This window comes from Dermochelys coriacea, chromosome 6 (assembly GCF_009764565.3).
Source record: "Dermochelys coriacea isolate rDerCor1 chromosome 6, rDerCor1.pri.v4, whole genome shotgun sequence".
Lineage (NCBI taxonomy): Eukaryota > Metazoa > Chordata > Testudines > Dermochelyidae > Dermochelys > Dermochelys coriacea.
Genome location: NC_050073.1, coordinates 17,259,264 through 17,281,445, shown reverse-complemented (window position 1 = coordinate 17,281,445; position 22,182 = coordinate 17,259,264). Strand labels below are relative to the sequence as shown.

The following is a 22,182-nucleotide window of genomic DNA, read 5'->3' as shown; positions in this document are numbered from 1 at the left end:
TGTGTTGAACTATTGTACATATTATGTAGCATATCTGAAATGCAGCTGCCTCTGGGGTGGAGGGCAGCAGCTGACTAGTACACAGCAGAGGTGGGACCATGTATTATGTGCAAAAGCCCTATTTTGAAAAGCATCTTGTGAACCTAATGCCGCTGTGATGGCACCAGAGCTGCGTGAGGACTGTGTGTGGAATTGGCCAGACCCCTTCTATACATAAAAGGGAACACCCTATTTATTGTAGTTGTTACCGATGAGTTTTCATGGTTTAGGGTTTGCTTACATGGAGGTGTACCAGTTTAACAAAAGGCATGAAGCTAATCTGGTGCAAACCCCTTTGTGTGTATGTGATTTGTGTCTGTTTAGCTTAAAGTGACTGAGAATCAGTTTAAGCTAAATGAAAATGTGTCCCCAAAGGAGATTGCAACCATTTTAATTAAATGCTACACGTTTTGTGTGTAGTCAAGGCCTTAGTTTATAGGGATTTTAGTATATTCTCACTTGTCCTTCACTAATTTTGAAGAAGAGACTGGTGGTTTGAAAAGAAACCCCAGAAGACATGCAGGTGAATGAAGTCAGAGCTGAGTATATTAGAAAGAGCTCCATTCCCCAGTGAGTTAGTGCACTGGCCTCTGATGGCTTCAGATGAGTCCTGGATCTCAAGTGCAAATGGATTTGAAGGCTCAGCCTAATCGAGGGGGATGGCTGTGCCGATACCACCAAGCCTGTCATTGAAGCTAGAAGTCTCTGCCCGAGAGAGACCCCCAGCTGGACTATCGGGAAGAAAGTGGGGATTGCAGGTCAAGACTGAGATGTGCTAGCAGAGCGGGGTGTGTGTGTGTGTGTGTGTGTGTGTGTGTGTGTAATCTTATGCAGTGCCTGCGTGCACTGTCACTGGCTCCATGCAGCTCTGTGAATTCCTCGTTGTCTCAAACACTAGTCATGAAATTGTACCCTGCAATGAAAGTGCAGTGTTAGTCTTTAAAGCAGGTTTCAGAGTAGCAGCCATGTTAGTCTGTATTAGCAAAATGAAAAGGAGTACTTGTGGCACCTTAGAGACTAACAAATTTATTATAAATTTGTTAGTCTCTAAGGTGCCACAAGTACTCGTTTTCTTTTCTTTAAAGCAGTGGCTCTCAACCTTTCCAGACTACTGTACAGGAGTCTGATTTGTCTTGCATACCCCCAATTTCAGCTCACTTAAAAACTACTTGCTTACAAAATCAGACATACAAATACAAACATGTCAGCACTCTATTACTGAAAAATTGCTGACTCTCTCATTTTGACCACATAGTTTATAAAATAAATCAATGGGAATATAAATATTGTACTTGCATTTCAGTGTATAGAATATAGAGCAATATAAACAAGTCATTGTTTGAATGAAATTTTAGTTTGCATTGACTTCAGTAGTGCTTTTTATGTAGCCAGTTGTAAAACTAAGCAAATATCTAGATGAGTTGATGTGCACCCGGAAGACCTCTGCATATCCCTGAGGGTACATGTACCCCTGATTGAGAACCACTGCTTTAACCACTCCTTACAGACTATGAAGGGGTGGGTGTAGAAAGGACTCTGATGGGTAACCCAGTGGCACATTTCATTGCTAAAACAGAGGACAAAGAGTTTGTTTCCAGCCTATGGGTTGCTACTCCCCAAGTAACTGAAAAGGAAGCTGCCAATGAGCCAGCACTGCATTACCAGATGGGAGCTGGGGACCAGCTGCTTTCAGGGATGAGGAGTAGGTGGCAAGAAATGACAAATATTAAAGGAATCTAATTTTTGAATATTCAAAATGTCCACCTTTCTGGGGTTGAGTTCCTTAATGGGCTGGGTTCCAGCAACTCCCTGGTAACTCTGTGGGGCAGTGTAATCATAATCGAGAGAACAGGCTCCTCCCTGTGAGACCAGATGGTGTGGAAGTCTGCCCCCCTCCCCACCTGCTCCCAACAGCAGACTGCTGCAAAACAGTCTGCTGTCCCTTTAAGCCCTGCAGGGCACTTGCAGCATCTGGCTGCCTTCCTTCCTCATAGGCTGGAGCAGGGTGCTCTTGGCAGCCAGCTAGAGACCATGTGGTGGGTGGGTGGGTGTGATGATTTCACAGTCTTGCAGCTTCTCGACTGTTCCTTCTGTGCATGGCAGAGGGAAAGTCATTGGAAAATTTGCCTCTTTTAAAAATAAGAGTGAGATGATATGACTAACCCTCTTTCCTCTCTGAATAATCCGTGTCTGGGAACTGCTCGCAGGAATCTCTGGGATCGGGGTCAGCGACTTCCCCAGAGTCAGGGTTAGGGGCATGGATGCAGGCACTCGCTCAGTCTCTGTCGTCGGATGTGTCATTCTGTGTGTGTGAGGCATTGGCTATGCTCCAAGTACAGACTGGGCAGTCCCTGAACGGGGTTGGGGAGGGAGCCTGTGTACTCTGCCTACGAAGATTTGGGCTTTGGGGGGAATGTAAAGTCCTGTTCTCAATCTTGTCTCCTTGGTGTTTCTCTCTCACCCTTCTCAGGAGAACCACTCGCCAGGACGGAGAGGCAGTGACTGAGGGGAGGAAAAAAAAAAGGGGGGGACATTCAGGAGGAGCAAATCGATTTTTGAACAGGATCTCGTCTGAATTAAATGGCTGATAAACAGATCAGGTAAAAAGTTTTGCTGTTCCTTTTGTTAGGAGTAACTGTGGGCCAGAGAATCTCACCTGCTGCACAAGAGGTTAGACTGGATGATCCGATGATCCCTTACGGCCTTTAAAATCTGGGACTCTTTCCCCACTCCTGTGATGGGGTTCAGGGTGCAGTCCAGACCAGTGAGGGGCTGTGTCACTACTTTCCTTGCAACCCTGGGTGCCTTACTATGCTTTGCTGCTGTAGCTCCCAACCTGGGATGCTCTCAACAAGCCTATAGGCATGCAGGTCACGCCCTGAGTGGCTGTGTGCTAGATATCCCTGGTTCAGCAGCTCTAACCCCAGCAGCCTGTCTACAGCCCCACAGTCCCACTCTGGCTTCCACCAGCCTTGGTTCATAGAAACATAGAGTTAGAAGGGGTCTCAAGGGTCATCTAGTAATCTCCTACCAAGCTGCAGGATTTGTTGTTGTCTAAACCATCCAAGACAGGTGGCTCTCTAGCCTCCTTTTGAAAACCCTCAGTGAAGGTGCTTCCACAACCTCCTGCGGCATCTGTTCCATTGCCCTATTGTTCTTAAAGGTAGGAAGTCTTTCCTGAGATTTAATCTAAATCTGCTATGCTGTAGTTTGAATCCACTGCCTCTTGTCCTGCCCTGTGTGGCAAGAGAGAGCAACTTTTCTCTGTCTTTTTTTTGTGGCAACCTTTCAAGTATCTGAAGACTGCTGTCATATTTCCCCCATTCCCCCAATCTCTTTTTCCAAACTAAACATATTCAGTTCCTTCTACCTTTGCTCATACAGCTTGCCTTCCATCCCTTTCATCATCTTTGTCGCTTACCTCTGGATCTTTTCCAGTTTCTGTACATCGGGGCGGACAAACTTTTTTGGCCTGAGGGCCACATTGGGTTTCCAAAATTGTATGGAGGGCCAGTTAGGGGAGGCTGTGTCTCCCCAAACAGCCGGGCATGGCCTATCCGACCCCCCGCACCCTGCCGCTGCTTCTTGTCTCTCGCTGCTTCTCGCCCTGTTGGACTCCTGCCCCATCCAACCCCCATCCCCTGAGGCCCCATCCAACCTCCTTCTCATTCCTGACTGCCCCCTGCTGCCCCATCCAACCCCTCCTTCCTGACTGCTCCCCCGGGACCAGTGTCCCATCCAACCCCCCTGTTCCCCGCCCTCTGACCACCCCATCCACAACTCCACCCACTTCCCACCATTCCCCAACTCCCCTGCCCTCTATACAACCCTCCCTGCCCCCCTACCGTGCTGTCTGGAGCACTGGCGGCACTACACCCAGATCACCGGATCAGACTGTGACTCTGCAACTGCGCTGCCTGGCTGCCCAGAGCATTGCGCCCAGTGGCGTGGTGCGCTGAGGCTGTGGGGGAGGGAGGACAGTGGGAAGGGGCTGGGGGCTAGCCTCCCAGGCCAGGAGCTCAGGGTCTGGGCAGGAGGGTCCCGTGGGCTGTAGTTTGCCCACCTCTGCTCTACATCCTTTCTATACATTGGTGACCAAAATTGGACACTGTACTCCAGCTGAGGCCTAACCACCGCCGAGTAGAGAAGTACCATCACATCCCTTGACTTCCGTGCTATGCCTCTTTTAATGCAATCTAAAATTACTGCTTGTAGGGTGACCCCAACACCCTCATTAGTCCCAAATTTGCCCCAAACTATGTGCTCTGTAATGCCTGATCCTCTCCTGGACTGTTCAGAGAAATAATAAGGTTCATTTGTTCCTCTGAAGAGACAAGCACATCACAGCTTATTAGTTTAATTGGGGTAAATACACCATTCCCTTTAAACACAGCACTGAGCTGGTTGATAGTAAAAAATAAAAACAAATGTATTAACAACAAAACATAGATGAAGTGATGCCAAGTAAAAGAATAAAGTTAGAAATGGTTACATGCAAATAAAAGTGAAAACACGTCAAAAACATAATCTAGCAAGATACAGGCTTTGTTCAAGATGGTGCCTACCTTCATTCATTTTCCAGAGACTTGAACACAGCCGTGGCTGAAGGACCCATCTTTCTCAGCGTGCCGGAGCTCTGCTTCCTTGTGTCTGTCTAGTGATGGAAAAAGATGGCTTCCGTCTCTCTGCTTCTATCTTCCAGAGTTCTGTCACTTTGTTTCAAGAGGCAGGCTGACCTCATGCTGTTCTTCCCTTCCTGTGGCCTTCCTACCTGCCCCCCCTTATGTAAATAGAGCTTCCATTGTTTTGATTCCACCATGCTTGATTTACATAGGAGACAGGTAATAGCTGTGATGTTCCCTCCTGCCTAGGAGAGAACCTGCTTCTTCCTTTGTTTGGACATAGTCTCTAAAATGTAATATCGTTAGGTATCCTTATTTCCTGATGTAGCGTTAGTACATACTTTTCACAGTGCTATTATTCACCAATGTGTCTGTCATTCGCTATCAGAACAGATCTCACTCTAGGCATACAATATTACTGTAGTATAAAAGTGCAATCAGTTGATTCAATTGCTTATCACTTGAGGTTCAGCCCCCCTGTCTTTATAGACCAGTAATCCTTTGCAATGGATTCTTCTGAAGGTTACCTCTCCAAAGTAAAGTTTATTTAAGCTGTCTGGTGGTGAAGGAGGTTCCATGCTCTTTCTTCCCCCCACTTATTAGCTCAAATGCAAATTTTTCTGTTTCCTACCATCTCCTCCTCCTGCTGTCTTGATGGTCCTGTTTACTGTTCTGCCATACCTGGTTTACACACACGTCAGTCATTATTGCAGCATATATTCATAACACTCTTAATATACATCACGTACATACATCACTCAATATTATATGATCAGCGAGTTGTTAGTTTTCAAGTGATACCTCACGAGGCATATTTTGTACGAAGATTATCACAGCAGTTTGTAGCGTGTTAATACAGGGGTGCTTGGTGTCACAACTCCCCTCTCTCCTTCTTTTCTTCTTTCTTGTATCCTCCTTCTATTGTCTTTTCTTTTCATCCTGCCCTACATTCCCCACTTCTTGTTTTATCTGTTAACCCCCCAGCCCCCAATTCATTCCTCCTTTTTACCTCCCCTCTCCTTTTGAAGGCCAGCTCCATAGCTGGTTTAAATCGGGGTCATTCTCTGACTTCAATACACTGATGTCAAAGGAGCTATGCCGACGGGCACCAGCTGAGGATTTGGCACTTTCTATTTTTGAACAATAAACAGCAGCAACCTAATTCCCTCTTCCTAAAGCCTAGTCTGTCCATCTAATCGTAGGCACCTTGGTATCAAAGCACTGATGCTACCAGGTTTGAGGACACAGCAGGCAACTTGCAAACCTTGCTCCTGGCTTGTCCCAGAGCTATATTTGTGTCCTTTAGGCAGGTAAATCTGGAATATGCTTCTGATTGTTGTGGATCATGCTATTGGCTTTCCAGGAACCGTGAGGGCTGGACCAGCATGGTTCAAAGGGTGGGTGTAGCTTTCTGTTAGTGTGGGCGGGGTTTACACTTGCTGTTAACAAAGTTTTTCCTGCTGAAAGGAGACTGCTGTCTGGCTCCAGAACTTCACTAACACCTGACCTCCCCAATGCATTGTCTCCCAAGAGCACCTTTGAAGAGAGGGGGAGGCTAACCTAGGTCAGATAATGGTGTTATCTTGACTCCGGTTGTGTTGACGGTGGGCGAGGAAAAGGGCTGCCCTTATTGGGACTTGTCAGGATTGGACTATTTTTTTCTGCAAGGCAGAGACAGCTGATGGAGAAAAGGGCCCCAGGCAGAGCAGCCAGCAGCAAGAAACATCATTGCGTGTAATCTCCAAGCAGTGTGTCTCATCCATTAACTGATCTCAGGAGCTCTATGGTGTTTGTGTGTATTCTTTCCTTAGTCTGAATTGCAAGCCCAGATTCATCTCTGCTAGGCCACATGGCTGTACGTGCCTGATAGCTCCAACGGAGTGAATCACATATGTCAGCAGCTGCGAACTTCAGCCATGGCTCCAGTTGAAAAGGCTGGAGGTGGCTGTGCCCGACGCTGGACAGAGTGGAATACTCCTCTGCATGCTGCCCCCCAGCATGACTTCTCAGCCCACTGCTCTGTCCCTGGCAGTGCTGGCACATGGAGTACAGAACGATGAGGAACTTCTCCCAGCTCTCCCATATCCCGGTCCTGTATTTTAATCCGTAGGGGATGATGGGTCTGTTCCCACCTCTGCGATCCACTTGTTGTACAAACTTGTGCAATTATTTAATCTCTGTTTATATTACAGTAGCACTTAGAAGGCAGTAGGGGCTGTGCATACACACGGTAAGATATGGTACCTGCCCAGAAGAGTTTACAGCCTAAATAGACAGGACAAAAAAAAGGTGGGAGGAAGTAAGTAGTAGTATCGCTATTTTACAGACAGGGAACTAAGTCAGAGATTTGAGTGATTTGCTCAAGTTCACACAGGAAAATCTGTGGTGGAGCCTGAAATTGAACCTAGATCACCTTAGTTCCACTGCCTTAACCACAAGTCATCCCTCCTCTGTGCCTCAGTTTCCCCATCTTTAAATTGGAGGATAATACTCACCTAACATGGGTGCTGTGAAACTAGATCCATTTGTGCATGTAAAGTGCTTTGGGGAACTCATCTGGGAGGTGCTAGAGAATTATTATTGAACATAAGAGCGGCCACAGTGGGTCAGACCATCTAGCCCAGTATCTTGTCTTCCAACAGTGGCCAATGCCAGGTGCCCCCCGAGGGAATGCACAGAAGAGGTAATCATCAAGTGATCCATCCTCTGTCGCCCATTCCCAGTGTCTGGCAAACAGAGGCTAGAGACACCATCCCAGCTCATCCTGGCTAATAGTCATTGATGGACCTATCCTCCATGAACTTATCTCGTTTTGTTTTGAACTATTTTGACCATGCGAGTCTGTGTGCATGTTCTCCTCTTCTAGGTGATGACTCCAGAGGAACCGGAATAACTGAATAGGTATCTTGAGCAATGCTTTCCTGCCCTCAAATAACAGGGGTGGGGAGAAGCTTCCCACAGCTGTCACTTGCAAATTGTGCATGGCCTGACGCTCTCTGTGTGTGTCGGCATGCCCAGGCCTTCTAGTTTGTCCTCTTCTATGTTTGTGTGGTGGTGCTGGGGTCCGCACTGAAATGCATGAGCTTGTCATGCCTTGTGCCCAGTATTCTACCCTGTACTGTGCTAGCTACGGGGCTGGGTTCCTCACTCCCACTTGGTGGTTTCTTAGTGATCATTTCTCCTTATTGCAGCAGATTGCCAGAGTTACTCCAGAGATGAACTGGGGCAGCCCCAATCCTGACTCTCCTCAGGATTGTGATTTACCAGCAGATGCTTTGAAATCGCATCTAGGTGTCAGGCTACCGTCCTGCATTAGCTGCATGAACAGATCCAGGCAATAATGTCCTTTGCATCAGCTGAGCTCAATTCACCTGGCTTTAAATGTTCCCCCTTTTCCCTTTCACTGGTGTCTTGGCCTTTCTTCACTAATGCTATGCCCTGTAATGGTGACCTGTCTAAGGTACTATCTTTTTTCTTTAGCCTCATCCCTCAGGGTGGGTCCTACTGGAAGAGTCCTATGTGAGGACCCTGAGAACTAGTGTTGAGAAGATGCCAATATAGCTATTGGAAACAGGGTCTCTTCCTCAGGAAACTAGAGCTTTTAAAGGGGCCTCTGCTTTGTGGATGCTTTTTTGGTGCACCTGTTGGACATTGTAGATGCGGAGTCACAAAGGAAGCTGAACATCTTGCAAATGGGAGAGTTAAAATGCCAAACTATTGATTTTCTGTTTGCACCTCTGATTTATTGTACATGTACAGGAGAGTACGTGTAAGCGCAGAATGGGGGCTGAGGTTCAGCTGAAAATCTGGCCCCAAGAGAGCAGCTCTGCTTGGCGACATTGAGTGCCCTTCCATAATGGCACTGTGTTGTCCCGTACAAAAGGTACCAAGAAATAGTTCAGGTTCGCCCATCTGATTTATGGGGTGAAAGGTAGGAGAGGCAGGCCCTAGAGGGCATCTAACCCTGATTTTTTCCCCCTCACCACAGCCTTAGGATTTTATATAGGAGTCTGACTCTTCCTACTGGGACATCTCTCCTGCCATGTGCACCTTTCCAGCCCTGGAATCCCTCCCTGGGATTTTCGCTTTGCAAAAGCTATAGTCATGTCACTGTGCATGTATAGAAAGCCAAGGTTATTTCCTTCTATATGCTGCTCCATGAGGCGCCCCCCCAACACACATACATACTCTCTCTGTCTTTCATGCCCTGAGACTTCTTAATCTCAGAGGGTTTCCATCAGGCCTGTAGCAGAGATGCAGACCTTCCAGAATATCAGAAGCTGTCCAGCTACAGAAGCCGGGTCTCTGCTGTCGAGCAGCCGCCATCCATTATTGAGCTCTTGGGAATGCCTCTGAGCAGCTGAGGAGTTAATACGCCTTTCTGCTCCCCTTGCTTCACTCCAGCAACTTCTCTGCCACTTCCTCAGTTCAGAGCAGTGCACCACTGATGGCCCTGCCTGCTGGCATCCTGTGTGCAGTGTCCATTATTCTTCAGAAGGGAGAGGCCTCTGAGGGAGCCACATGGGATCAGTTGTTTCTCGGTCTGTTTAGCTGTGATGAGGAGTGCTTATTAGTCATCAGTTTAATAGCGGATATATCCTCTGCTCAAGGGTCTGTATCTTGCCCTTCGCTGGACGGAATGCACTTGGAGGATCGAATAGGCATCCTCCGTCTCTGACATCAGTGATTGATTTGAGTTTTTAAATGTCTGATGGTCCAAGTAATTGAAAGCGTGCTGGACTCTCGCTAAGCAGGGTGGTAGATCGGCTTTAACACTGAGGTGCATGTAGATACCAGGGAGAGCTGCTTAGAGATGAAAAAGCTCAACTGTGAGACCCCCTGCACAATATAGCCTGCTTTTGTCTCTGTTTTTCTTTGCTATGTGTAATCTCACTCCTCTGTATCCACATGCACTCAGCTTCACCTCTGTCTATGGGGTTCCACTGCCTGTTGTGGCAGTGATGTGTCCGGGATTTAATTCCTCACACGCACGCAGTCTTCGCTCGTGGACCTGCGGTCAGAGGTGTCTGAAATGTCTTACTGGTTCTGAAAGTATGTAGGGCTAGCCTGCCAGCGAAGCTCCGTTGCACTGCTCTTCCCCACGTGATGTTAGCGGCCTAAGTGTCATGAACCACTAGTTAAATGCATGTCTGATGCCAGCTTTCCTCTGCTGCGGTAAAACATTAATTTCTAATCCCGATGGCTAGTGAGACATCTGGCCCTTTAAACAAGGTCAGTCGACACTGTCCCCATTGGTCTGACAGGCCGTTGGCTCTTGAGTGACTAGAGAGAGCCTTGCACCCTGAACCGGTGTAACGTTCACTGCCAGTGTTTCTGTTATTGGGCCTGGGCAAACGTTTCACTGAATCCTGGGCCAAAAGCGGGGTGGATTTCCCCAAATCTGAGCCCATGGCTTTATTTTGTGGCATCTGTCTGGAAAAGTGGGGCATGTTTCTGCCTTATCTGGCAAAGGCTTTACCTCATTCAGCCCCTTTCTGAATGAATCCCAAACCACCTGAAGCCACAGCTCAGTGGGGAGTGTTATATCGCTCAGCAGTGCCACCTGCTGGCTGGTCAGGAGCAACAAGAACCAAACCTGGATGGGAGCTCTGCTGGGCCTCTGGGCTGGAGGACAGAAGTGATGAGAAGGCAAAGAGGAAAGGGTGGGGGTGAGGAGAACTGATTTTTTTTGAAGGCACAGATTCTATTCCTATCTCCTCCCATCTGCTGGTGGGTTCTAGATTTCATGATTAGATTTCCCCCAGTCTACAAGAAGAGGTCACACAAGGGGGGCAGCGTCAGACAGCAGCTGTGTACAATGTGTAGAGGCCTTCGCAGAGATCAGGGCCTCATTGTTCTAGGTGCTGCACATGGGGCGAGTGCGAGTCAGTCTAAACAGACAACGAGGGATAAAAAGTAGGAAGTGGGGATGATAATTCTTCCTAGTTGACAGATGGGGAACTGAGGAACAGAGAGATTAAATGACTTGCCCAGCGTCCTATAAGGAGTCTGTGGCAGAGCAGAGTATCGAATCTAGTTCTCCAAAATCCCACTCTGGGTCTCAACCACAAGGCCGGCCAGCCTTCCCCTGTGGAGCTGGAAGGATCCCAGTACTGTACTGCAGGCAGAGGTCACAGTAAGACTGCTGAAAATGCCTTAAACCATCCCCCTCATTCTTTTTTAGTGGCTAGAGCAGGGCAATGTGCCTTGCATGTGGGACCTGGGCACTCTTGATTCTGTGTTTGAGCTTGGATTCTGTGCCTCAGTTTCCCTATCTGTAAAATGAGACAAATTATACCCCAGCAGAGCACTTTGTGTGTTAGGTGGATAATGCCAAGTGCAATATATTATGATTATTTGCTTGTGGGAAGCTTGGTTTATTTCAGCTCATAGCACTCCTGTTGAAGGTCCTGGTTCTTTATTCCTCTTTCCCTTTTGATATCTTGTTGCCAATGTATCTGTGTGTTTTTGTTTTTTTCCCCTTGCAGTTTAACTGCCAAGCTGATCAATGGAGGGATAGCTGGGCTGATTGGAGTCACTTGTGTATTTCCCATTGACTTGGCGAAAACTCGCCTGCAGAACCAGCAAAATGGCCAGCGGATGTACACCAGCATGTAAGTACTGGCTGAACTGGGACCTCCTGATCTGGCTGGGTGGAATTCTCAACTTTCCCTCCCCTGGCCCACCGCCCACACACATTTATGGTGACATCAGCATTTCTAGGAGTTTAACTCTCCTAAAATCAGCCATCAAAAGAAGCTATATTTAAAAAAACAAAAAACAAAACAAAAACATTAAAAATTAACTAGCCCAGGCTGAAACCCCACAAGTAAGGTCCCTGCTGGGAGCATTTTTATTTGTGTGTCTTGAGTTGTATTAATTTTTGCATCCCTAGCAGCAATACATTCTGTTGCACCAGGGCTGCAAGGGAGGCCGGGGTTATGGTCAAGACATTGGCCTGTGACTTGAGTTGGGTTCAATTCTCTGCTCTGCTACAGACTGCCCTTGTGAAATTGCCATTTAATCTCCTCCGGCCTCGGTTTCCCAGCAGTAAAATAGGGATAACAATATCTCCTTTGCTTCATCTATTCTCATGACAAGCTCTTTGTGACAGAGGCTGCCTGTTGTTGTGTGTGCGTGCAGCCCCTAGCACAGTGGGGCTCTGAACGCACGCAGGTGACTTATTTGTTCAGCCTTGAAATAAACACAGTGTGACATTTAAACTCACCAGTACCACATTTACACCTGCCACTATCTAATGCTTTGGGTATCCTTGCCAGTCTGACTTACTGGGAAGGGGTCATGAAGCTGTGGATGGGATAGTATTGTCCCTTGTTAATACTGGCTTGTCGCACAGAGGGGTAGTGAGTGTTAGTTGGTTTATGGTTTTCCAAGTTCTTTCAAGATAGCACAGAAGGTGACCCTTTTCAGATCCCAGAGATCCACCCAGTAGAAGTTTGGGGTCTGGCTCTGCTCCTGCTGAAGTCAGTGACCAAATAGCCATTGATTTTTCAGAGGCAGCAGGAGACATTGCATTATTCTTAACAGGGAGCCTGGGAGGCTTTTTGGGTTCAGGTTACAGAGTGTGTGTATCTTATCTTGTTTCCCCAATAACACATGACTGAGACATGCAGTTTTTGCTTGCAAAGCCTGGGTCTGGTATAAATAAGTGCATATGGGTCCAAAGTCCACTGTAGACAATGGGATTCTTTCCATTGACTTCATTAGGCATTGCATTGGGCCCAATGCAGTAATTTTCCACTAGTTTAAAACAGCCCCCAACATCCTGAGTTCCTTAAAATGACAAGGCAGGTTAGGGTGGCTGTTCAAAACTTCAGTTTCAAACCCAGCTCTTTATTTCCCTTCCTTGAGCAGGGCTGATTACTGAAACATGTTGTGCTATTGTTTTTGGGCTCCCATCTGGTTAACGAGCAGCTCCTCCAATTAACACTCTTCCTTTTTGAAGAATGTAGAAAGCAAATTTTGTTCTGTGTATGGGGTGAGCCAGTATTTCAGAGCCCCTCTGCACCAAGGACAGCAGTACTACTGGAGCTCTCACAATGATGGTGTCAGTGGCTAATGCTGTTCCCCTCTCTGCCTGGACTAAGGCTGATAAACTGTAAATGAAAATCACTTGATTAGATTCCTCCCTCTCCACTTTTGAACTCCTGAGGTTTTATCTCTGTCTCTTGTTTGCAGGTCTGACTGCCTTATTAAGACAATCCGGTCGGAAGGTTACTTTGGCATGTACAGAGGTAAGGGCTGGAGGCAGAGCAGAAGTGCAGCATCTGACTCCTCCATCCTGGCCTGAAAAGGCTGTTGAGACCGCAGGTGAAATAAAACCAAAGCCACTTGCCTCTCTTTAGGGAGTGAGGTATTAGGGGTGTCCTGAACTGGTTGAAAAACCTTGAAAAATCTCACTTAAAAACCAAGGGCTCAATATACAGAAACACAGGTATTGCCAGGCTGGCTAGAGCCCCTGCTTCCCCCAGTCCAGTACCCTGTCTGTGTCAGTGGCCAGTGCCAGATCCTTCAGAGGAAGGTGCAGGGCCGTCCCTAGCTATTTTGGTGCCCTACGCAGCCCCCCGACCTCTGCGGGGGTGGGGGCTGGCCCCAGGCCGACAGGGGGAAGGGGGCTGGCTACTTCCTGCGGGAAGTGGAGTGACCCGGCCCCAGTCTGCTCTGCTCCCCTGGCTCCCAGGCTTGGGGGGAGTGGGGAATCGCACCCCAGCACCCGCTGGCGGAGTGGAGCAGGCTGGGGCCAGGTCATTCCACTTACCGCCGCCGGTGAGTGCAGGCCCGACCCCTGCTGGAGTCCTCGGGAGTGGGGGCACGGCTGGAGTGGAGCAGGGGCAGGAGGAGGTGGGGTAGGGGCTTTGGGGAAGGGGTAGAGTGGGGACGGGGCTGGGACGGGAAGAGACAGGGCTGGGGCAGAGCAGGGGCGGGCCCTGGGGAAGAGCTGGAGCAGGGGCTGGAGCAGCACACTGCTGTGCAGGGCACCAGCAAATTTGGTGCCCCAAATTTCCTGGTGCCCTATGCAGCTGTGTACTTTGCGTATGGGTAAGGACGGCCCTGGGAAGGTGCAGGGAGTTATGGGGTAATATGTCCGCAGGGAAAATTCCTCCTAACGCCGATAAATTGAGAGGTTGGTTTGTGTCCAGAAACAGGTTTATATTCCATCCTAAGCCTTTGTTTTGTTATATTTGCTTTTATAACTCCTGGCTAGTCTCATTATCCATACAAATAATACCTAGCTCTCTTGTAATGCTTTCCATCAATAGGTCTCAGAGCATTTTACAAAAGAAGCAAGTATGTCCCAATCATTTCTTCTTTTGATCCTCGGTCCCTTCTGTTCTCAGCCTGTGGCGCATAATAGCTTAGTCTCCTGTGCGAGATAATACTTTGCTCTAATTCTGGCTGTGGGGTTTCATGTGCAGGTCCTGGGTGGTGTTGGTGGCCTGTGATGTACAGGAGCTCAGACTAGATCGGGGGCTCTCAAACTGGAGGTCAGGACCCCTCAGGGGGTCACAAGGTTCTTACATGGGGGCTCGCGAGCTGTCAGCCTCCACCCCAAATCCTGCTTTGCCTCCAGCATTTATAATGGTGTTAAATATATAAAGTGTTCTTAATTTATAAGGAGGGGTCGCACTCAGAGGCTTTCTATGTGAAAGGGGTCACCAGTACAAATGATGGACTAGATGATCTGGTGGTCCTGTCTGGCCTTAAACTCTATAACTGTGATATCTAGTTGCAAGTATACGGTGCTATATAAATACCTCAAATATTTGCAGTCATCATAGTATCTCTTCACTGGTACAGATAAAGAACAGGTTCTCGGATTACTTGATTAAATGAATCCTCGCTCCCTTTTTTTAGTGGGACTCCAGAGATCTTTGAGTTTTGCGGCTCTAGGGCATGCTATATCTTGCCAGTTCTTTGTTAGGTTACCAGGGAAACAGCAATACTGTGGTTTGACATAATGGGAACAGTGGATTGGCTGCTGAGAGCAGCCTTCTCTGGCCCAGGTTGTTGATGGGAGGAAACGGGGGGCGGCAGGGTGGATTCTGGTTATGGATTGGCTGATTGCGGTGGTGGCTTTGGGAGCAGTGCCTAGACAGTGAGGCTGTTAGCATAACAGAACCTTAGCAACTTTGATTTTACAGAAATATTCCAAAGCGAATGACATTCACAGCTCCAAGGGCTGGATTTCTAGGGTGATTTTTATCCTTGGTAAATACATTGCAGCAAAAGGGGTGGTGTCAGAGCTAACTGGATCCAGCTCTATCAAAATTGTGTATTTCTTATCAGATGTAAAAACATGCAGAAGTCATCGTAATCCTATCAAATCCATGCAGAAACGTACCGGCCCAAACTCGCCCTAGAGTCCAGCCTGGATTTGGCCACTGCTAGCCATGCTCTAGGCCTCCAGTGGCAGAGGGTTCACTGGGTGGAAGTGGGGAGGCAGTGGGGTTGCTAAGTGGCTGCAGCTTTCCCTTCTGTTTTGGGTTTGCATGAGAGCAGTGTGGCCATGGATGGAGCATGGTCAGCGCAGCTGGGGGCTCATTTCTGCCTCTGTTAAGGGGTGAATTCAACCTTAGTGGAAACAACTGAAAGAGGGCAAGGAGTGTCCAATAGCTTTACATTCCCCTGCACCATCTTAGAGCAATCTAGTCCCTTGTTCCAAACCCCAAATGCCCTACTAACCCCCTCCTGTATGTGTAGGAGCAGCCAGCACAGGAGGTGGACTCCTGTTACTACCAATCTGAGTTATATCTGAGCCAGTGATCTAGGGGCGAAAGGCTCCATGTCCTCTCTTTACCAATCCCTAAACTGTCCAGCCTGCCACATCCGGCTGTGCTCAAAAGAATGGTGTTTACTGCTGGTATCTTTGTCCCTGGCTGAGAGACAGGGTCCTATTTAGTAGAAAAAACTGGAGCTGCAGGATGACCAGGAGCTCTGACAGGTGGCTTTGTTGACTTAAACAATGCTTCAATCCAGCCTCTACCAACAGGACAAATCTCATTATGGCAGTGTCTGGGCTGCGTTCCTGCGGCAGTTGTTTCCTGGGTGACTTTGGGTAAGTCACCGGGGCCTGGTCTACACCTAAAACATAGATCAACCTAGCTACATCATTCAGGGCTGTGAAAAACTTCACACCCTGTGTGACGCAGGTTGACGTGTCTCCTGGTGTAGACGCTGCTGGCTCGATGGAAGAATTCTTCTCCCAGCTACTGCCTCTCAGACGGGTAGATTAACTACAGTGATGGAAAAGCTGCTTCTGCAAGAAGTAGGGTGACCAGATGTCCTGTTTTTAAAGGGACAGTCCCATTTTTGGGGACTTTTTCTTATATAGGTACCTATTACCCCCCCACCCCCATCCCGTTTTTTCACAGTTGCTATCTGGTCACTCTAACAAGAAGCATCTACACTACAGTAACACAGCTGTAGTGTCATAGCTGTGCTGCTGTGATATAGACATACCCTAAGTGTGTCTGTGCTTCCGTTCCCCATCTGTAATACAGGGGTAATAGCACCGCCCTCTACCACACCGAAGTGTTGGGAGGATAAGTGCATTGAAGATTGTGATGTATGGGGGTGGGAGCATAAAAGTACTGAAGACAGCTAGAGAGATAAGAGGAGCCTTTATTAGCAGAGCACTTTCCATGTGATCTATCACAGGACAGATGTGCTCTGTGCACTTTTCTGACCCAGAAGAATAACTGTGTAACCTGTTACAAGGAGAACCCAACATTTTGTAAAGGGGTCGATGGCCTGATCCAAGCCTATTGATTTGGTTTGTTACTCATGTCCTTTGCAGTAACAAAAAGGAAGGTAGGATTCCACTTGCTCGCATGCACTCTAACATGTGGCCTTCTTTGGGTCCCAGTAGAATTCCTGGTTTCAGAGTAGCAGCCGTGTTAGTCTGTATTCGCAAAAAGAAAAGGAGTACCGGTGGCACCTTAGAGACTAACAAATTTATTAGAGCATAAGCTTTCGTGAGCTACAGCTCACTTCATCGGATGCTCTGTTTTTTCCACCAAATGCATCCGATGAAGTGAGCTGTAGCTCACGAAAGCTTATGCTCTAATAAATTTGTTAGTCTCTAAGGTGCCACAAGTACTCCTTTTCTTTTTAGTAGAATTCCTGGCAGCCAGTCCAATTAGCCCATGGGTGCCAAGGGACTAACAGAGTGAAGCTGCACCTCCCAGCCTGCTCTGTTCCCGAGTCACTTTGGATTTTGAGCATGATGCTGTTGCTGTGCCAAGCTGTCTCCAAACTGCAGCATGACAACAGTGCTTCGGTCCTCCGCACACAAACTGGACAGCCTTCTCGGGCTGCAACTAAGAATACCCTCTGCGGTGTCCCCTGGTTCACATGATACCTGCCAGAACTATTCCAGGCTGCTGAGGTCATGGCCAAAAAAACTTTGCCTTAACGTATGCTATTTATATTCTTGGTGGCTATTTTTATATTGCCTGCCTCCTGCCCTCTCCCTTCCCAAGGAGAATGCAGCAGAGGTGTGCATGTATGGCAACACCCCACTCTCTTCTGACCTCACTGGATGACCCAGGTGCACGTAATGTATTGGTTCTGCAGTACCAGGCTGGTTTGAGTTTATTTTTTACCCTTAATTTTCCTTGCTGGAAGGTCTCCAGATGTTCCACTTCATCCAAGGTCTCTCACCTTGTTGCAGTCACATCACATCTGCATGCAGCAGAATCTGACTTCCCAAAATATGAATCCAAAGCAAGGCCACTCCAGTATAACATGCCTACCCAAATAACACTGCTGGTGTGAAAGCTGAGCTGGATTTACATACCTCTTGCTCAGTTCTTTTTCTTTCTGGTCATAAAGCTTGAGGTATGTAACTACCAAGTCACGGTCATGAGGGCATTAAGACCGTTGTGGGAATCTCAGCTGTTCAATGGTTTACAGTATTAATTTTTAACTCTGGCAGATCATGAGAGCTCAGACTGAAATACCCATCGTTCCGATTACCATCATGCTTTCTTATGCGTGACTTCCCTTGGGATTTGATTTTAATAGCCACTGTCTCTCTTTTCTAGCTCTGGAAACCACTGCTTTGTACGATTGTGCCTAATGACCTGAGGGGGCTAGATACTCTTAGGACTAATACAGACATTTTTCAGGACCAGTATATTTCTAAGCCTTGATCCTGGATCAGTGATTATTTAAAATAAATGGCAATTTGACCTCTGGAGCACTTTGCAGGTTGTTGCTGGGACACAGCATTTTGTGATGAAATATATTTTATAACAATGCCTGGAGGATTTTGTAAACGGAAGGCCCACATAAAAGATTTATTAGGGCTACAAAAGGGTTGGGCAGTTACTCTTGCATAGAATATCAGGGTTGGAAGGGACCTCAGGAGATAATCTAGTCCAACCCCCTGCTCAAAGCAGGACCAGTCCCCCAATTTTTGGCACAGAACCCTAAATGGCCCCCTCAAAGATTGAACTCACAACCCTGGGTTTAGCAGACCAATGTTCAAACCACTGAGCTATCCCTCCCCACTCTTGATTGCATGTTGAAGTTTATGGGATTTCCCACCTCTTTTAAAACCTTTTTTGTTTTATGGTAGCGGTTTATCCTGCCTCCCAATCCTCTGCTGTCAAGTTTTTCCACAGTACACCATGAACTAATCCCCATAGTGGCCTGTCTGTGTGCTTGTCTGTGTACCACTGCATGGGCGTGTTGGCATGGGTATGAGTTGTGCATAGCAATGCAGTGTGGATGCTCAAAGGTGAGCTTGGAAAGAATGGGTTTGCAAGCACAGGTCACACAGACCCTGGTTTACTATGCAGTGCAGGCATACCCTTAGAGATCCTGTGGCTTTATTTATAGTCCGTGGAGAGCTCCTACAAGTGAACTTGGGTTAGAAAAAACCATCTATGTATTTGGGATGTGCAAAATATTTTTTGGGGGGGGATGGTACATTTGGGTACTGTAGAGGTTGCTGCAGTCCACAGGAGGAAGAAATTGAAGTGATTTGGAAGCTCTTGTGGATTACTGAGGACAAGGATTATCTATACTCTCTTAAGCAGCTTTGCTGAAAATGTCAAAGGTTTAGCAGAAACCCTAGGTCTATTAATTTTTACATGTAGTGGGGGTTTTCTTCCAATTGATTTGAGATTGGGAGATAATATTGATCTGAAAACTTCCTCATTAGTTTGAGGGCTTCCATGTTTGTCAGCGCTCTCCCATTTCCCACCTTCTGGTGTCATTAGTTTTTTCCCCCAAAGCATCTGCACAGATATTAAATTGGGAGGTGGATATTTGGTTTTCTTTCTTTTACCTAGGCAACGTTATTTAGTGACAGGTTTCCGAGTAGCAGCCGTGCTAGTCTGTATTCACAAAGTACTCCTTTTCTTTTTGTTATTTAGTGACATAGGGTGGGGGATGAGGAGGTGTATTTCTCTGTTGCAAGAATCTCCCCTGAACGCTCTGTGTGTGTGTGTGTGTGTGTGTGTGTGTGTGTGTAACTTGGTTAATTGTCCAGCTCTTGCATTTGGGCACTCGAATAGGAACTTACCTGAGGCGTACACATCTGAGAATGGGGCCTTGTGAACGTGCTGCCTATTTACTCTGGGGAGTGGCACTAGGGAAATCCAAAAGAAAACTTTTGTGCGTCAGTGGCAGGGGTCAGGTGTGTGGTGCCAGAAGGTCAAGTCTGCGATTATTGATCTTGCACTCAGGCCCCTGGAGAAGGAACATTTTAGGAAACCTTGTGAAACCGAACCAATATCTGGCTTGCGAGGAGGTTGCAAGAGTCCCAGTAAGATAGCGTGTGACTCAGCACAGGGTCTCCTGGATGTAATGCTTGTGGAAGTTACTGCCATCTGATGGTTGCTCATTGATGAGGTGAGGTGAAGAGATTGATCTGTCTGTCTCTTACCAGGAAGGTGTTTAAGATTTTGCCAGCGAACATAGACTCATGGTAGCTGGAGAGAGCCTTGTAGGCATATCCAATCTGACAGGGACCAGTGGAGGCTCTCTTTGCTTACAAGGATGATTTTCCAGTGTGGAGAGTGGTGTTGTCAAAGCACTGGACGTGGAGCCAGAGATTCCAGTGTTCTGGTCCCAGCTCTGACACTGGTTCACTCTGTGACCTTGGGCAAGTCCTTTAGGGCTTCCATTTTCCAAAAGGGCCTGCAGATTGTGGGTTCTGCAATGTGGTTTTTGGGTGCCCATCCTGAGAAAGGTGAGGCCAAATTTTTAGAGGTGCTGAGCACCTGCAGCTCTCATGGACTCTGAATTTCTGGGTGCTCATTCCCTATGAAAATCAGGAGGTATGTCAGGTTTGGCACCTGAGATCAGTGGATCCTTTTGAAAATATAGGCCTTTCTCAGCCTGGGCGCCCCATTCCTAAAATGGGGATAACACTTCCTCACAGCCATGTGGTAGGGCTTTGTTGTGTAAAGTGCTTTGTGAAGGAAAGAGACATTTCCCAAGTATTGTGGATGCCAGAGAGCTTGATGGCCTAAACTGGGTGCCCTCTCTTGAGGATGGCTTAGGGATTGTTCCTGCCCCGGTGCAGGGTGGGAATGGACAACATAACCGTTGGAGGTCCCTTCTGACACACAGGTCTCTAGGAGGCTCAATGCTCTGAAGCAACAAACCAAACATTACAACTTTTTGCTCAGGCCAGGGAGTAGCATCTGTTTTATTTTCTCTTTCCCTTAAAAACGGTTAGGGTGCCCCTGTGTTTCACTCATACTGGTCTCCATAGTTGTCGGTCTGAGGACAGAGCAGGGCAGGCCATTCATTGTGGCAGCCACAATATAGGGATTTGCCATTTGTTGCTCTCAATAATAGAGAACTTAAAAGTACGATGGATGTGAAGCGCTGTTTGCATACCAGTGCAGAGGGAGGCAGTCCCCTTGCTCCGGTTGGGACTGGTCTGGGGGCTCTGATATGATGCCTTACAGACAAGGAGTGAAGCGCTATGCGAAGCAGCCAGTGGGAGGCTGCTGGAAGGATGACACTGATGACAAGGAAATAGAAGTACAATTGCCTAGCTAAAGGCCTGATTCAAAGCCACTGAAGTCTCTGGAGAGACTCCTATTGACTTCAGTGGGCTTTGGATCAGGCCCTGAGCCTTTCACAGCCTCTGGCCTATATATGGTATCTGACTGCCACACTTAATTTGCCTGCAAATCTTGTTCTGGGGGGCTTGATGCTTCCCAGCTGGGAAGCAGCATTAACAGGATGCTTGCAGGGCTCCTAAAATGTGTACTTCCTCCTTGAGGGCCTGATCCAAAGCCTGCTGGAATCAGTGGGCATCTTTCCTTTGGCTTCAGTGGGATTTGAATTTGTGGGCTGCACCAATGCCATGGAAATTATTAAAAGCTTGTTTAAAGTGGAAATGAGACACTTCAGGGGAGGTTTTCAAAAGAGCCCAGAGTTGACTTTCAGTGGCATTTGTTTCAGAGTAGCAACCGTGTTAGTCTGTATTCGCAAAAAGAAAAGGAGTACTTGTGGCACTTTAGAGACTAACAAATTTATTTGAGCATAAGCTTTCGTGAGCTACAGCTCACTTCATCAGATGCATTTGTGTGTCTAAATCCCTTAGGCACTTTTTGAAACCTTTTCCCGTCTTGTTCCTAGTCCAGGTTTGACTTAAACTCCACTAAAGCTTATCCACTGTGTTCCTGAATGTGTCCAGATAACAAGTCTTTCCTGCTGCTACAGTGTTCCTTTCCTCTTGTTTCTTTCCCAGGGGCTGCGGTGAACCTGACTCTAGTGACACCAGAAAAGGCCATCAAGCTAGCGGCCAACGACTTCTTCCGGTATCATCTCTCCAAAGATGGGTGAGTGGGTGGCTTGCACCACAGGCAGTGTTGGAACGGGATTTGTGCTAGAACATGGGCTCACTGGGACTGGTCTGCTCTGAATAACCTGGGGAGGCACAGTTGGGCGACCTGCTGTTCCGAATGGGATTCATCTTTGAACCGGTTCAGCCAGCACTAGCTTTCTGTGTGCGCTGTATACAGAACTGAAAGCAAAAATCCCCTCCCTGCCGGGTTTTATTGAAGCTCCCAGAAATAGTCCCAAATCTCAGCCAGGGTTCCTGTAGCCAGAATTTCCACAGAAAGCATCTGCACAAGAACATAGCCTCAGCAACTGGCCACGTAACTGCTGGGATGGTCCCTCCTTCTCAACCCCTTATTGGACACTTCTCTGCTCCTCCCACCTTTGCAATGATTATATTTTGAGCAGATGGTGAATCGAGTTCTGGATGGTCGAAGACCCCAAGCTTAGCACCAGCTCATGGCTTTGCAATCTTGTGGGGTTTGATTTCTTTGAAGATATTTGGCAGCTGGGAGTGGGAGTGAATTTTGATTCTCCAGTATTGGCATTTGCTACTTCACGTGCATGTAAAGGTCATAAGTCAGTACAACAGGCTTAATTTAATGTTTGTTCATGTGAATTCAGTGCCAGCGAAAGGTGCCAGATTGATAGCAATGAAGTCTGAAGTCCTGTATCCATTGAATAGCTA

The 22,182-nt window shown here is 47.5% G+C and overlaps 1 protein-coding gene across 3 annotated transcripts in view; it reads left to right on the top strand.

The window, feature by feature from the left end:
* Window positions 1-22,182, top strand: part of SLC25A22 (solute carrier family 25 member 22) — an 86,573-nt gene that overhangs the window by 33,729 nt on the left and 30,662 nt on the right. For all 3 annotated transcript variants that reach the window (XM_038406837.2, XM_043516040.1, XM_043516042.1), the window contains 4 exons: window positions 2,510-2,639; window positions 11,150-11,275; window positions 12,861-12,916; window positions 21,403-21,493. In XM_038406837.2, the coding sequence (XP_038262765.1) occupies window positions 2,620-2,639; window positions 11,150-11,275; window positions 12,861-12,916; window positions 21,403-21,493 (293 nt within the window). In that variant the 5' untranslated portion in view covers window positions 2,510-2,619. The remainder of the gene's footprint in view (window positions 1-2,509; window positions 2,640-11,149; window positions 11,276-12,860; window positions 12,917-21,402; window positions 21,494-22,182) is intronic.